This window comes from Melanerpes formicivorus, unplaced genomic scaffold (genome assembly GCF_026170545.1).
Source record: "Melanerpes formicivorus ecotype bairdi unplaced genomic scaffold, bMelFor1.0.p_v2 SCAF_10, whole genome shotgun sequence".
NCBI classification, from domain to species: domain Eukaryota; kingdom Metazoa; phylum Chordata; class Aves; order Piciformes; family Picidae; genus Melanerpes; species Melanerpes formicivorus.
In genome coordinates, this window is record NW_027142362.1 from 8212536 (window position 1) to 8226739 (window position 14204).

The 14204-nt window shown below is 41.4% G+C and overlaps 1 protein-coding gene across 9 annotated transcripts in view; it reads right to left on the reverse strand.

Annotated features, from left to right (window-relative positions):
• Positions 1–14204, reverse strand: part of MEGF11 (multiple EGF like domains 11) — a 306782-nt gene that overhangs the window by 40258 nt on the left and 252320 nt on the right. For all 9 annotated transcript variants that reach the window (XR_010987968.1, XM_068143523.1, XM_068143526.1 and 6 more), the window contains exons 14-15: positions 5191–5337; positions 2475–2609 (exon numbers count right to left, since the gene is read on the reverse strand). Coding sequence is in view for 8 of the 9 variants with exons in the window: in XM_068143523.1 (XP_067999624.1) it covers positions 2475–2609; positions 5191–5337 (282 nt within the window). In the remaining variant the exon portion in view is untranslated. The remainder of the gene's footprint in view (positions 1–2474; positions 2610–5190; positions 5338–14204) is intronic.

Below are 14204 nucleotides of genomic sequence, written 5' to 3' on the forward strand. Positions count from 1 at the left end.
AGTGATTAAGGCACTTCCCTAAGTTATGCAATTGTTTTACCTCTTCAGCCTCTCTCACTTTCTCACATGTAGTCTTTGCAGGTGACCTCAATCTATCCTGACTGTGAATCAGGCACAGATTGAAATCCTGAGCTGTGATTCATTGGCTGCTATACAATATGCCATACTTCACTCTTACTATGGAGAAACCCAATAATGTGCATGCTATTGTTTTCTGCATGTGTTTCTATGTATTATGGACTTCTCTACAGGAGTGGATAAAGTTGATTTTGGCTTTCAAATTATGTGCTAAACAGAATTGTTCTCTAACTGAAAAGAGATAAAACTAAACACGATAAACAGACAATGAAAAGGACAATACACATACATAAGGAGAGAGAGGGAAAGAAAAAACCTCATATCACAGAGCAACAACTAAAATGATCCGTCAGCCTAGGTTCTCATAGATGCTGTACCATTATTCAGATCCAATGCAGCTCAATAGAGGTGCTCAATATATAGAGCAGCTCAATGCAGTATTTTTATTGCATCTTTAAGATGGAGATAGATAACACCACTGGAAAGCTGGAGTTTTCATATGTACAAGAAACAGTTCTCCAAAGGCTTACTTCAAGTAGAAGGTGCAACATGGACTACTGATGAATTGGGAAAGATTTGTGATCCCAGCACTGATGCTGACAAAGGCAACAGGTCATACCGTATACGGTGGGAGCTAGCAGATGGGTTCCTGAGGTGTGAGCACCTCTTGTCTCTGTGAAATAGTGTGATGCCCTCCAGAATGTCAACACAGAAGGATTACAAAATCCATCCTGCCAAAATGGTTGTTCTCACTCAGTTAAGTAACCTGGCTGCCGACTGGCAGAGCGATGCTCCTGTGAAGATGTGCGATCCGAACACAAGCCCTTTTGCAAATGTCTCAAACGTTTTTAAACAAAGCTGTAGCGAGGACTAATACTGCTTTCTGCAGGAGCAAGCTGATTGTACAACTCAGATAGCGATGTTAATTAGCTCTAAAAGCTCTGAAGTGGGACTCTGAAAGTCCCCATGGGATGTCAGGTGTGTTCTAGCAGCGATAACAAGTTGTTATCAATCCATCTTGCTACATGATTGTGAAACATATTCATAAGAAACCAGCTGCCTAGTTGTTGGCTGCCCTGAATCCTTAGCACAACCACATCAACTGTGCAATTTCAGAGGCTACACAGCTCCCTGCATGCACACCCTGTTGATGGGAGAATGTTCCTGCTGCCAGAGAAAGAGGAGGCACAAGGAGATGGAAATTCCAAAGTGGAATCTTCATTTCACGTTTTTCGACGGGAAAACGTTAATTAGCATTTTTCTTTCTGCAGAAATAAAGTTACATGCTAACTCATTATGACAAACTGCAACACAAATTGATTTTAATTAGGACATGAATATTTTAAAATTAATTTGCTGGATAGATCAACATTTCAAAGTAAAACCAGAAGTGCTGAACATCTGAGCAAAAATAAAATAGCTTTCTTAAGAGGGTAATTAGCCCTGCTTATGCTTTGAAATCTGCCTAACTTTCCACATAAAATGGACAAATTCACTGAAATATGCTCATTTTAATAAATTCACTGGTACAATGTTTAGTTGACTGTGCAGCACAGGAAAAGGAAAACATGGTTATGCTTAATCTATGTTTAATGATTTTGCCTAAGTGCTGTCTGCAATTTCTAACTCACTGAAAAGCAGGTCATTAAAAGGTGTCAGTTCCATTTTTACAGGGCTGGTGACTCCACAAGGGCAGTAGCCATTAAGAATAATGTCTTTTATATCTGTATGTAGAAAATGCCCACAGTAGTAAAAGGAAGACCTTATAATGGCCTTCAAGTCATTAAGAGTGCCTAAGAAAGCAGGGGACAGACTTTTTAGCACAGCCTGTTGTGACAGGACAAGCGGTGATGGGTTTAAACAAAAAGAGGCAGATTCAGACTAGATAGAAGGAAGATATTTTGACACTGAGGGTGGTGAGACACTGGCCCATTGCATCTCACCTCACCCCTGGAAGCATTCCTGGTTAGGTTGGTTGGGGCTCTGAGCAAACTGCTCTGGTTGCAGGTGTCCCTGCTGACTGCAGGGAGGTTGGATCAGTTGACCATTAAAGGTTCCTTTCAACCCAAAGCATTCCTTGATTCTATGATTCTGTGCTAGGTTTAGCAGAGAGGAAAATGAAACTGTTGGCTGGCTGATGTATTTACAGCAGGTGTCTCATTCCACATTCATGTCAATAGTGAGCAGCAGACCTGCTTTATTTATGAAAGCAGGAGCACATCATCTCTACAAAAGGGTGACTCTCTGCATTTTCCCTCTGAAACAAAGAGCTCCTTGTGATCTAAACTGCTGAAACAAAGGAAAAAGGCAGGAACTTTGTGATAAGTCTTGCTGCAAAGTCACAGATAAAGAAATGTAGGAAAGGAGGTGGTACATGGAGGTATTGGGCTCAGTACCTTGGTTGCAGAGAGCACCAAAGAATCCAGGCAAGCAATCGCAGTGTCCTGACACGTGGTGACAAGGTCCATTGCTGTGCACACACTGAGGGCATGGCTGATTGCAGTGATGTCCATAAAAGCCTGGGGGACAAACTGAAGACCAAACAAAACTAGTCATCAGAGTCTTTCAGAAGATTTCTCATTGCTGAGAGCTTGAGAATTCCCTTTCTGTCTCAATCCCAAACCAATATTTCTTCATTTATAAGAGCACCACTTTGTGAACAGCTGAAATTATGGAGCCTGTGGGATTATTCCATGTCTAATAACGTGTGAGCTCTGAGTAAAACTGCTCCTGTGGTTCAAACATTCACACCATACTAAATCATGTAAGTCCCTCGCTGTTTAATAATACAGTGGAGCTCTCTCAGCAGCCTCTCTCCTTCTCAAGACAGCAATTTGAGTCTCTCTAGCCTGTCACAGTTAAACTCTTCTACAAAACACGGGAGTTTAGTGCGGTCAAGACTTCACAGTCCCCTGGCAGATATGGTTAATAACACATAATCCAAAGCACTTAAGATAGGTAACAAGAGGAACACACATCTGTATAGACAACAGAAACTCAGAATGCCATTTCCTTTAGAAATTAAGGTAAGAAATCAGAGGAGGTGTAGCAGGAAACTCTCAATATTTTGCATCTAAACAGCTCTGTCAAAAGCTGATTTCTAAACACATTAGGTGCAATACCTGTGTTCAGTTGGGACAGCCAGTTTTATACATGCCATTGCAGGAGCAGCATCCATCAGTGATGAATGTTAATTACAGTAACAGCATACAAAATGACCTAATTTGCATCAGCAATCACACCGGATAGCTGAGCAAACGTGTCACGAACCGTGCGCTTAATTTGCTTCAGACCTGGATTGAAATTATGACAGAATTTGTACATAAGGCATAGTGCCAAGATGATGGCTCAGGGCCTCTTACAAAAGCTTATTGTTGCTTCTAAGCACACGCAGAATGACAAACCATCCACTGTCCAAACATTCACTGTGATAGGTAAGCACAAAGAAATGTTAAACTGCAGTAAGTAACCACAAAAATGACTTGATATGGTTTTATTTTTACTCCTGTGATTCTGGGTTCCATAGTTCTGCCTCAGTGGCTACTATATCATGGTGTTTTTTCACCAGCTGAGGATTGTTCTCTCGGTCTGTATCTTCAGAGTGTCAGATTCTTACACCACCGCAGATTTCCAGCGTGAACTTAGCTGACAGGTTTGTTGATGATGCACTAGCTCTAAAACAACTTGGATCATTCCTGGAGACATTTTTGCAGGCCTAAGAGCAGTAAACTATCCTGGTGTCTCTTGTAATCCTGATTACACAGACACAAGCAGCTGATTGAGGATCATCTTCAGTACTGCCCTTAACAGGCTAAAAGAAATTACGAAGCAGCCTTCACCTACAGAGCTGTCCTCTTCATTAGGTAATCTTGAGTCTTAATTCCTCAGAAGAGGTGGAAGCAAGGTGAATTCTCTGGCTGTATATTCACAGAGAGGCATTTCAGCGACATGAAGCAATAGCAGAAGCATCCACAGTTCCTCTCTGCTGTCACCCTGCTGAGGAGGAAAACTTCTCCCCATTATGTCCTCAGCAAATGCCCTCAGGGAGCAGCCTGATTACTGGGGTTGCAAACCGGGGACATTGTTTTCCTCTTGTAGTCTACAGGCCATCAGCTTCTCTCTCTCTCTTTTTTTTAATCTTAGAAAGGTCAGAAACTATTAACTTCTGAAAGTTTTACACTCTTAGGGTATCGAATTTGTAAAACAATTTCTTCTCCAATTCCCTGAAGCTCTAAGCACCACGTTTTAGCCTTGGAGAGAGGTTTTACAGCTATAGAGATATGCTGAAGCACCTGGAAACTGGGGTTTATAATGGATATGCTTATAGACCATTAGCTACAGCAGTGCTAGAGGTCATCGTTATAATGGCTTTAAATAAAAACTGTCAGCTACAAATTATTTTTAGAGATGAGCGTGTTCCAGTGTCAAGTGTAACTGGTGAAGTCAAAGGGGATATATGAACTGGGCATGCAGGATGTCTTACAGAGAGAACAAGAGCTGCTGCTGAAAAGAAAGGCAAATCCATTTCTTGTTTACACAGGAAGATGGCTGTGTGTAGTTCAGATCAGTAAAGAAGGGTCCCTAAGGGGCAAATGCAGCTTCCCAGATAAAGCCAATGAGAGGATTTTTATCTCCTTGGAACATTTTAATATATAGCAGCAGAGCATCAGACAGGAGCTATTCCAGGCTGCTGTGTTTATTCTTCTGCCATGTAAGAAAACATTGTCCTGTTATTTTGATAGCCAGGGCTTACCCAATTGTCATCGTGCAAGGGGTCATGGCTGACTTTGTTAATAAGCATCCTATAGCTCACCAAGGCTTCACTGTAAAACTGGTTTTGCCCAGACCCTGACAGGTTTGGTATGTAAAGTGTAGGCTCCACTTTTCAGGTCACCTGTGACTTGCAGGTGCTGTGGAAGGCCAGAAGAAGAAACACAAGGCATAATCCAATGCAGTAAAGTCTTGATTGCTTAATCAAGAAGCATTTTTTAGGTAAACTTTTACCCTTAGGAAGCCATAAGCTAAAGCAGCTCGGAAACCTGTGGCTCTGATGTCACAAAAGAGGCTTTCTACCTGCTTTGCTTCTGCCATCACATATACAGAAAATCTTACTTCTCTGGCACAAAGGTCCTCTGTATCCTGGTGCACAGTCACAGGTACCATCCTCTGGGGAGCAGGATCCCCCATTCTCACAGTTACAGGAGATGGAGCAGTTTGGTCCCCAGCGCCCCTGGGTGCATATGTTGTCACAGTGAATGCCTAAAAACGTAAACACACATATTAGGTTTGAGCCAGCTCACTCTGCTCATTGATCAAAGCAATGTCTGGCTGGAGTGATACCTCACAGTAGATCACAGAGCAAACCAGAGAGTTTGGAAAGGATATAGCTATCCTTTTATCTGCTTAATAACGTGAAAATTAGGAAAATGCTGAAAAGGTGAATTCTGCAGGTGTTAGTGGGCTCCTGTTCACTTTCCAGCACCATTAAATAAATTTTGCATGCCATCTGAGAGATGAAGGTCAGGAATTGCTTTAAAGTCAGAAAATATCTCAAACAACTGGTCTGGAAATACACAGTTGATTGAAGCCTGATTATTTCACTATTGTGAATTGAAGAACCAAAAAATGAGGAAGTACTGCAAAAGCATGTCCAATAGATGGATTCCTGAACATCTGTAAATTCAGCTCTACGGTGTGCATTGTTTCCTTCTCAAAGCACTCTGCTCTGGGTTATTACACACCTACCCCACATCCACCCAGAGCTTGTTGAGTTTGGTGTTAATGAACCAAATTCTGCTCCAGCAAGTGGCCATCTGTAGGCACAGGCTGATCATTTTTATGTTAAACACAGACTGAGACCTACCAATTCAACTCCCCATGATTCCCAGGGTTGTTGTCTGATATTTATTACTGTGAAGAGCAAAGCTTGGAAACACTGAAAGAAGCAGACAGTCAGGAAGCTTAACATGAGACTTCTGGCATAGCTTCAACTGGTTTTAAATGGTGACTTTTAAAACCAACCTTGTGTCATGGCTTGTCACATAGAAGTGTAATCTAAGAGTTTGACCCTGCACACCATTACTTGTCCAAGAAGCTCTTACTCCACTGGGATAAGACAGCACTGATACTCGCAATTAGCAGAGCTATTTGCATGATGAAGGGCTCCTTGGATTGAAAAAGGCTTGCAGGATCATGAACTGAGAGAGACATTAAGCACTGCCAGGTGCAGGGAGTGGCATCAGCAGCAGCACACTGGAGATACTGATAATGACAGCAAAAAAATCCCAGGCTGGCTTGAAAATTTTCCTAACAACATCACCACACCGGGTGCCTTGCAACCACGCTGCCAGGATTTGATGGTTCACACATGCCCGAGCTAGACTTTCAACATGAAGATGTTCTTTATCATCCGTGCACACGTCCCCCCTGCATAATGGGATCAATGCAGACAAGGGCTCCGAGAACCCCAGCCTCAGCCAGAGGTTGGATTAGTGCATGGCTAAGGAGAAATACAATCCCAAGTAATTTCCTCCACCTGTGATAACTTCATCTGGATGCTACAGGTAATGGACTGCATTTGTGAAGCTGTGATCTGTACAGCCACCAAACTTTGAGGATTATTAAACCAGCTAAAAGTCATTATAAACACACTTACAGTGCAGTTTCAAGTTATAAATCTCTGAAGTTAATACAGTAAGAAAAACCACAGGGCCAAAATTTCCCTTTTCTGAAGATTAATCACACAATTATAATGTCCCTTTCTAGGAAATCTTAACCAGCTCTGGCAAAAGTACAGTTTGAAATGGAGTTTCTAGTAATACATGGTCAGAGCTTTATTTATAAAGAGGCATGGTGCATGCTGTGGAGCTTAATAAAAACCACATTAAAATACAGTAAAACCATAATATGAGCTCAGTCCCTTAATATCTAAGTAAATAAATCTGAAAAAAAGGAATGTGAAGAGAGAGAAGAAACATTTGTTTTAGTAAAAAAAATCAAGAAAAGCCAATTATTTCAACACAGCCCTTCCCTACTCCCTTTGAAATCAAATGGAGTGCTTGGTCTTCACTTATACAGTAAACGCTTTGTGTGTGTTTATGTAATACAGCCACAGAAGTCTGTAATTAAAAAGCCATATGAAAGATTGGAAACAAATAAGTGCATTTCATATTTGTACACACATCTGTGTGAGCATTTACAGTTTTGAGAATCTCAGTGTGAGCTCCCAGAAACGAAATTCAGACACCAATGCAGAAAAATGTGTATCCGCAGCGTTAAAATCCAATTCCCTCGTCGTGAATGGGCTATTTATAAATGGAGACAATTAACCAGCATTATTTCTTGTCTCTTTTGGCAAAGTTTGAGGAAGAATGACATTGAGTCCTTTCTCTTGAAAGGTAGCTGAATTAGAATGCCATGGCTGTTCTTTGCAGCGGCAAAGTCCTTCCTTTAGTAATGAATAATGAGGGATGTCTTCCCGCTCCTAACGAAGGCAATGAGTCATTGTGAAGGCGATTGTTGTACCGAAATGTAGAGGGAGGGGGGGAAGGAAACCTTCTAGAAGAGACTGATACCCATTACAGCAGTTATTTATTTATACATATTCAGAAGACAATCGAGAAGATGCCACAATCAATTTTTATTACTTTATATTACTCTAAGTTAATTCTCATGGAAGACTTCATCTCTTTTTTTTTTGGAGGCTCCTACACACATTGAAATGCAAATGTAAATGAGAAGTTAAAATTGCATCTGGACATGTACATCTTATGGAACTCTGCTAAAAAAAAGCTCAAGCACCTTAATTTTACAATTCCCTAACCTGACAGCATGTGAAGGGGAGTCTATCCCTCCCAGCTACTTTACAATCAGAGTCAGCGAAGCAGCAAGCTTCTTCAATGTAAAACTTTAATATTTACTTAGGAACTTGCTGATGAATGTTTCTGTTAAGCAATTAGTTTTTAATTTCCAGATATACAACAACAACAACAAAAGCTGAAGCTGACACATCTCTGTGTTATGTCACAGGATCCTAATTTATGAACAAACTCCTCATTTCACAAGCCTGACGGAGGAATTATAAAGACAACTATCAGAAGAAGTCCTTGAAGCTGCAGGCAGCATTTCTATACATAACCTCTATTGCCTAGATACCAGGAAATTATCTTGGACCCTGAGGCTGTGGTTCACAATTGCAGAAGCTAGTATGAAAATTGCACTTCCAAGACTTTGTTAAAACAATGTTCTGGGGGTGAATTGTAAACGGAATTCACATAACTTACATAGAATTCTAGTTATCTACTGTACGTGGGCAAAGGACAGCTGCACTCTTGTGCACTGAGCCCAGAGCCAAGGGAAGAGCAGAGTTTGCTGTGATTTTTAATTCAGCCCCTGAAACAACAGCCACAAACACTCTGTGTCCTGAAGTGGGTTTGAGGCACTGGATTTCTGCTCTCCAGTAAGATTTTCACTGCTGCCATTTGGACTGCTCCGTACAAGAAATTCAGCTGACAATCCCAGCTTCACTCCCCCTTCCCCACTCCATCTTCCTTTGCAAACACAGTGGGTAAAAAAAATGGTATTAAGTGCCTGAATTGTTGTTGTGTATGCTGTGAAAAACATGGTCTGGAATGATCTTAACTCAGCAGAGCAGCCACCACTGCACTTTTAAGGGACAAATACATGGGAAGGCTGTTTCAAGCTCTTTCTCCTCAAGAGTCCTTCCAGGATATTTCCTGCCACAAAACAGCTGCTGTCTGGTATACTTCAGGTACAGAGCTCCTGAGTTGGGTTGTGCAGGGATATTCCAACTCAGAGCTGCAAATAGTACTTTGATAAATGGCAAGGATAGAGGCAGGGGACAAAATGTGTCTGGCAAGAGCACTGAGTGATGGAAACTCATTGAGTCACACACGTCGTATGGTAATGCTATATCATATATTGTAGTCTAGTTCCGCTGCATAGTGGCTGGTTGGCCTGGTGTGATAGAAGTTTGCATCTGGCTCACATGGAGCAGTATACATTTTTACCAGATGAAGTTGGTTCTTTGTATTAAAATGTACATATCAAGCTGTGAAAGATTCAGCTAATGCCTGCATGACCAGCAGCAGAAGGAGCAAGAAAGAAAAAACCCCTCAACTTAAGCCATACATGTAGGATCTATTGAGAAGCTTGCTACCTCATACACTGCTTCCATTAATGCTCCTCAATGGCTTCAGTGGAAGTTCGTCAAAGTAACACAGATTTAGTACTGCCTGTAACTGTGTCACACTGAAGGACTTCAGAGGCTGAAATCCCCAAAAGCCAGACATAAGTAGGATTCCCTTTTTTCCCCTCTCCTGCTTACTTCTGCAGTTACCCTCATGCTCTGGGATTACAAAGGTTTATTCTAAAGGAAAAAAAAAAAAAAAAAAAAAAAAAAAAAATGTGTCCAGTTCTGGGCCCCTCAGTTTAGGAAGGATGTTGACTTGCTGGAACGAGTCCAGAGAAGAGCAACAAAGTTGGTGAGGGGTTTGGAACACAAGCCCTATGAGGAGAGGCTGAGGGAGCTGGGGCTGCTTAGCCTGGAGAAGAGGAGACTCAGGGGTGACCTTATCACTCTCTACAACTACCTGAAGGGAGGTTGTAGACAGGAGGATGATGGTCTCTTCTCCCAGGCACCCAGTACCAGAACAAGAGGACACAGTCTCAAGCTGCGCCAGGGGAGGTTCAGGTTGGATGTTAGGAAGAAGTTCTATACAGAAAGAGTGATTGCGCTATGGAATGGGCTGCCCGGGGAGGTGGTGGAGTCGCCGTCATTGAAGGTGTTCAGAAGGAGACTTGATGGGGTGCTTGGTGCCATGGGTTAGCTGTTTGGGTGGGTTGGATTGGTTGATGGGTTGGACACGATGATCTTGAAGGTCTCTTCCAACCTGGTTTGGTTTATTCTAATAAAGGTTTATTCTAATACAACTCTAGCTCTTAATAAAGCCTGCCATTGTTTCTCTGCCTTGTCTCAAGACAGTTGGAAACTAATACTCCAAATACAATAGAAGAGCAAAAATGGATGGAATAAATGAGAGCCAGTGGCCTTTTTTTGACCACTGCTATCCCCTTGACAGTAGCCTCTGCAGCAGGACCTGCGTGCTGCCCAGCATCTAATTACTTTGCAGAGACACAGGAATTTGATAAATTATAGGCTGTAGCTCCCTTCCCCCCCGTACTTTAATTTTATACCCACCAGTGTGCAACTGTAATTATTTCTCTGAATAAGATCTTCAGCTTTTTTTATTATTTTTTTTTCAATAGGCACAGTCTAAAGACAGATGCAACATCAATTAGCAATGACAGGAATGATTTCAGTAGACATTTGAATCCAACACAAACATTGTACTCTCCTCCACCTGTCTTTCAACTTGACATGAAGTCATAATAATATCTTATTTCTGGCATTTGAATAGCTTGGGGGGGGGAGGGGGGGGAAATGCTTTTTATGCATAAATAGGCATCAGATTTAAGCAGGGAATACAGCAGAGGCCTGAAGTTTGGTGAGTCATGCCTGGCTTTGATCTGGAATGCCCAGTAGCTTTTATTTCTGGAACTACTAATTCCAGTAACAAACTAGGGGTGGTTTGTCTAGCTGATGACACACATAATCACAATACCACAACAGCAGTGATATGGCTTCAATAGCAGAAGTTTGCTCAGTGATTACAGCTGCAAGGCTGTTTTAGACAAGTAATGGTAGAAAATGGGGCAGCAAGCACTTGATTGTACTGAAAAGTAGTATGGGGGAGTGTCACTGAATATGTGATCTCTAGGATGGGCTGTTCCTTTATGTGAAACCATCCCTCTAGTTTCCCTCATGCAGGACTGTCTCACCTATAGCCATTACTTTAGTGGTTGCAGCATATCTCCCACCAAGCCCTCAGCCCTGGAGAAGCTATCATGGCAGTATCAGAGTTAGAGTCCACTGAGGTCACTTGGAGGCCTTCCTAATTCAGACATTTGCTTCCAATAATGATTTCTTTAATCATACATTCATGTTTCTTGATTCTCTTCCCTTTCCCCATTACTGTTTTTGCTGTTGCATTTACATTTTCCCTATAAATTCTATTCAAATCCACTTTGTATTTGAGATAGTTCAGTGTGCTTTCTGAATTAACAGATGTTTTGCCACTTCAGCTGATAAATATGAAAGGAAAGTCAGTAGAAATGTACAAATTGTCCAATTAGCTCTGGATCAGCTGATCAGCTGGTCTAACAGCACAGGAAGAAGGGTTCACAAAGAGTACAGGATGTTTTTCCATAACTCTTTGCATCTGCATATTTATTCCTACCTGAGGCAAACCCTGAAGTATTTGACTCAGATGCAGTCAGAGACACAGCAGCACGATTTGTGACAGCTCAGCATTTCAGGATGCTGAAGAACAAGAGAATCTGCTTGGGGAGGGCAGCAGATAGAAGAAAACATAAAGGGATCTCTCATAAAATTAAATGGAATCATTAAAAATTGATGGCTGCTCATCCAGCCTAAAATTAAGCTATTTTTGTTTTCATACAGTGAAACTATTCAGCAGAGATAACAGTGGCCACATTCACATCACCTGCAAACCTTTGTGGTGTGCTTAAACCACTTTTCTAACCACGATTTATTTTTTCAGGTGGATATGGTGGAGCCCTCCTGTACCTGGCTGAGCATTGTTCGCTGGATGGGCGACTCTGGTGTGTTGCCCATCAGCCTAAATGAAAGCCCCATGATCAAATCCTAAGTAACAAAGAATAAGCCTTCCCCTGCAGCTAGTGAAAAACTTCTACATTGTCTCTTCTCTCATCACTGCATGGGCAATTTATGCACCCATTAATGGAAGTGTTTTTCTGAAAGTAATATACTCACAGCCTAATGCACCTCTGCGGAGCACTAATCGTACCCCTGTTCTTAATTATCTAGAGAAAACTCCAGACATGAATCATCCAACTCAGGGAATTTCTGCAATAAAAGCTTTTGAGGCAAGAGGCTTACCTCACGTGAAAATTGAGTAAGTCAAAATGTTTCCTAAAATTAAAAATCCTCTGGTTATCTTTGCTACTGGGTATTCCCCAGGGCGCACTATCACGGCAAGGAAAGGCACTGCCTAAAGAAAGGCTAGACCTTGAAGAGAACAGTGCTCAAAGGAGGCAACAGCTATGCAGTTTCTCATCACCTTTAGGACACTTCCTTCCTACTAGAAAAGTAGAACAAGCCTTGTTCTAGAGAAAAAGTTTTACGATGAATGGCTGAGGGAAGTGGGGTTGTTTAGTCTGGAGAAGAGGAGGCTGAAGTCAGTCCTCATTTCTTCTCCACAACTCTCTGAAAGTGGGGGTTGGTCTTTCAGGTAACTAGCGACAGGACAAGAGGAAATGGTGGCAAGTTGCACCAGGAGAAGTTTAGGTTGGATATCAGGAAAAATACCTTCACTGCAAAAGTGGTCAGGCATTGGAACAGGCTGCCCAGGGCAGTGGTGGAGTCACCATCCCTGGAGGTGTTAAAAAAATGTGTAGACCGGGACAGGGCACTTCAGGACATGATTTAATGGCCATGGTAGCATTAGGTTGTTGGTTGGACTTGATCTTAGACGTCTCTGCCAACATCAATGATCCTATGATTCTACTACTTCTTAAGTTCAAGACGTGGTTTCGGGCCAGAAAAGAGGAGAAAACTGGGAAAGATCCAAGCAGAGTATCGACAGGTTAAAGGAGGAACTTACAAATAAGAAAAATGCATTGTTTTCCTGTCTTTTAAGAATTCAGGCCCCCAAGCTAAGCCATGGGCTATGAATGCAGCTTAGCAAGAGCAGTTGTACACCTGAATGTGTGCAAGGCTTTAATGTTTAATAACACTGACTGAAATTGAACCTTTCTCCTTTGGGCAGAGTGGAAGGAAGATGTTTACAACATTTGTCACTGCAAATACTTTCACCAATAACGTATATATATATACACTCAACATTTTAGCTCACTGGCTGTTTATTGAGTGATCTTTTCTGTTTCTCCTGTCACACACAGCATGCCAGCATTCAGCATTTAGTCTGCTGAAACGTTCACAAATAATTTTTCACCGCTTCTGCCTTGCATTTATTTATAGGTGAATGTATTGTAGACACAGCCAGGCTTATAGATAGAATGGCTCCATATTAGAATGGAAAATGGTTTAGTATCTCTATCACCAGGTTTCATTTTTTTTAAAGAACCCATTAAATCAGCATAATCCAGGATGCCATCCAAGTAGTATCTTTAAACACAAATCTAAAAGCTGTCTTTTAATAAGGGAAAATAACCCCCCAAACAAATACATTGACAAATGAACTCCCATCTCCTCTGCGTTTCCAAGACTAATACTACAATCATTTGCATGCATGCTTCAGTTTAGAGGAGGCTTACTGCAGGTTCTAATTATAGTCTGAGGGTCTGATCCAACTCCCACTGAATGAGTGGCAAAAATCCAACTGCTTTCATGAAAGTTGAAACACATAGTAAATCTGGCACAGGCCAAACACAACTAAACCTTCCATAGATGAGAATCAGAAGCCCCCTAAGTAGGAACGCGCAGACATACTTAATGTCAGGACATCAATGAAGTCTTTGATATAACTTCATAATTCATATTTTTTAAAATTAGCCCTATATCAGCAGGAACCATCCTTAAAGGTTCCTGTCAAAGAGAGAATTTTTAAGCACAGCCTGACATTAAAATCTTATCAACTCACTTGAAATTAAGTCAATGAAAAATTAAAGCTAATTTCTAATAAGCTTATGTTACATTCATAGACTAAAGGGCACTTGTCGAACCCAGAGAGTAGGGATACCTTTTTTGATATGGAAAAGACTTCCACATTTGAAAGGCAGAGGCCAGGAGGGAGGCCAAAATGCACCAGTTTAGGCTGACTCTAAAAATGCCTAGTTTTTCTGTCTGCTTAAAGCTAATGTAAGGATACAGGATAATCACAGAAATAAATTATTAATTTAAAGGTCCATGATAAGCCTGCCAAAAGTGATAAGTGCAAAATATGGTGCAGATAATGGGGTTAGACATCTAGAAAATTCGTGTTTAATAGGAACTTACTATTGCTTCATTCTGATATTTTAGGTTTTGTAGCAGAAACCACAAG